The sequence below is a fragment of the Carlito syrichta genome, unplaced genomic scaffold (genome assembly GCF_000164805.1).
Source record: "Carlito syrichta isolate Samal-C Ts95f unplaced genomic scaffold, Tarsius_syrichta-2.0.1 Scaffold303236, whole genome shotgun sequence".
Taxonomy (NCBI): Eukaryota; Metazoa; Chordata; class Mammalia; order Primates; family Tarsiidae; genus Carlito; species Carlito syrichta.
In genome coordinates, this window is record NW_007247332.1 from 353070 (window position 1) to 355496 (window position 2427).

The 2427-nt window shown below is 58.7% G+C and overlaps 1 protein-coding gene across 1 annotated transcript in view; it reads right to left on the reverse strand.

Annotated features, from left to right (window-relative positions):
• Positions 1-31: 31 nt before the first annotated feature.
• The window catches only part of ANGPTL6 (angiopoietin like 6), a 6654-nt gene continuing 4258 nt past the window's right edge, over positions 32-2427 (reverse strand). The window contains exons 2-5 of the mRNA XM_021712405.1: positions 1899-2076; positions 1101-1288; positions 757-1027; positions 32-238 (exon numbers count right to left, since the gene is read on the reverse strand). Of these exons, the coding sequence (XP_021568080.1) occupies positions 48-238; positions 757-1027; positions 1101-1288; positions 1899-2076 (828 nt within the window). The 3' untranslated portion in view covers positions 32-47. The remainder of the gene's footprint in view (positions 239-756; positions 1028-1100; positions 1289-1898; positions 2077-2427) is intronic.

A 2427-nucleotide genomic window follows, 5' to 3' on the forward strand; every position in this document is an offset into this window, starting at 1 on the left:
TGGCCAGGACGACCCGCCCCCGGGGCCGGCCGGAGGAGCGGAGCGAGTCACAGCCGCAGCGGCCGGATCAGCATGGCCGCCTTCTTGAGCGAGTAGGCCCCGCCGCGAAACTCGGCCCAGTAGACGCCGTCCTGGTAGCGGCTCCGGTAGTGGCCGCCGCGGTGCCACACACCGTTGAGGTTGGAGTGGGCGCAGGCGTGGTACCACCAGCCTCCCCGCTGGTAGAGGGCACAGTTGCCTGAGGGGAGAGAGAGTCCGTGTCCCCCCCACAGAACGAAAGCCCCAACAGCACCTCACAGCGCAAGGCTTCTGCCAGCGGCCCTCTCCGCTTTTGTCGAACGGGAGCCCCGATCTCCCATTTCCTCGCCGAAATAGGAGCCCTGGACCCCCGGTCCCCCCACTCTATTTCTTCAGAGTAACAGCCTTAATCCCTTCCCTCTTTCCTTACCAAAATACAAGTCACGTGTTTCCCACCTTTTCTGCAAATTAGGAGTCTACTGCGTACTCCTTTATCAAGGAAAAACAATCTTCTCTACTTCCTGTCTAGAATAAGATTCCTGGCTCTAACCCTCTGCCTTTCACCAGGAGTCCTAATCGGAGAAGGAATCTGGGCTCCCTATCCCCTCACCAGAACAAAAGCCCTACCCTTTGTTCTCCTGCCAGAATAAAAGCTTGCTTATCCTGATACTTACCAGAGGGTTGTCTTACCTACCCCACCTCCTTTCATTCCCTCACCAGAATAAAAGCTCTCATTACCAGAATAGGAGTCCCGGTCTCTATCCACGGTGCTGAAGGGCTTGTCATTGTGCCAGGAAAGAGAATCGCCAGCATCACCATGGTACTGGCCAAGCCGCAGACGGTAGTGGTCGCTCTCCGGCTCCAGGGAGAAGCCATCGTAGTGGGCACGTGCCCCACGGCCCCCCCAGTCCTCCAGGAGCACCAGCAGCTCGTGGTCCCCCCGGCTGGTTAGCTGATACACGGGTTCAAGGCCCAGCCAGTGTTCTCCGTCTGGCTGCCCAAAGCCCACCTGGCAGGGAAGAAGAGCAGGGGTTCAGGAGCAGCTTCCCTCCCTGGCCCTGCCTCTGCCCCCCTGCACCCACCTTGTAGTGCTGCCAGGTGGTGAAGAAGTTGACGGAGCCATCTTGCCGCCGCTGGATCACGGTCCAGCCTCCACCTTCCAGCTGTTGCTCGCACCATGCTGACACCACGTGCCGGCCCAGCCGCAGCTCATACACTCCACTCTGCTCGTGGCCTGCCCTGTGGGCCTCTGCACAATCTCGCCATGGGCCTGTGGCCATGGGGACGTGGGGGAGCATAGCTCAGGCCAGCCAATCCCTTACTGGAGTTAAAAGTCTGGATTCTCACAGGTCCCCTCACCAGACTAGAAGTCCTGCCTCTCCATTGCCTTACCAGAATAAGAGTCCTGTCTCTCCCACTCCCTCCTGAATAAGAGTGCTGCCTCTCCCATTTCCTCACCAGAGTAAGAGACCCAGTAGCCATTTCCTTACCTGAGTAAGACTCTGGGTCTACCCTCTCGCACCAGAGCAAATGCGAAGTCTGGAGTTCTTAAACCCTGGTTCTGTGGTCTCCCCACCAGAATAGAAGTCCTGACATGGTAGTCTAGACCAACTCAAATTCTCACCAAGCTAGCAGTCCTAAACCCACCACCCCTCATAAAAATAAGAGTGACTCCTCTCCTACTTTCTCTCGTTTCTCCTATTTTGACACCTTAGTGGAAGAAATTTGGTCTTATCATCAAAGTAAGAGCATCGTTTCCCCCTGCCCTCTCTCCATGAGAAGGATCTGCCTTTAAAAGCCTGACCCCTCTACTTCCCCGTTCTCAGTGTACTGGCAATCCCCTGGCTCCCACGCCCCCAACAGCCCTGCCATCGTCTTACCAGCTGGCTTGGTGGGAACAGCAGGGTGCCCTGCGGGTATGGGAGAAGCCAACGGCCCCTGCTGTCTCAGGGTCTGGTCTCTCTGGGGTTCTGGGGCTGGCTCCAGCCTCCCGCCCGTGTCGTTGGTGCTGCCCGCCAGACTGACCGGAACCACGGGCACCAGGGGCGGTGGCAGGACCTGGGGTGACAGGGAAGGTCAAGCAACTGCACTGAGCCTCAGCCCAGGAGGCCTCGGGGACCAGGGGTGGAGGATCAAGCTCTCAGCTCCCGAAGGCCATCCTGGCCCTAGAAATGATGCTCCCCGAAGGCAAACTTGGCTTTCGGGCGCAAGTTGGCTTTCAGGCTTAAGTGCCCCGCTCTGAGGCTCGCAGCCTAACTGATCTGTGCCTCAGTCTCCCTTTCTGGGAGCAGGGGGCGCAAGAGGACACCTGGCAGTAGGTATTCTACGTGCAGAACCCGCCCAGCAGCCCTGGAGGGCAGGGACTATCCGAACAGCCATCTCCTCCCCCGAATTCGGCCGGACGCGTCC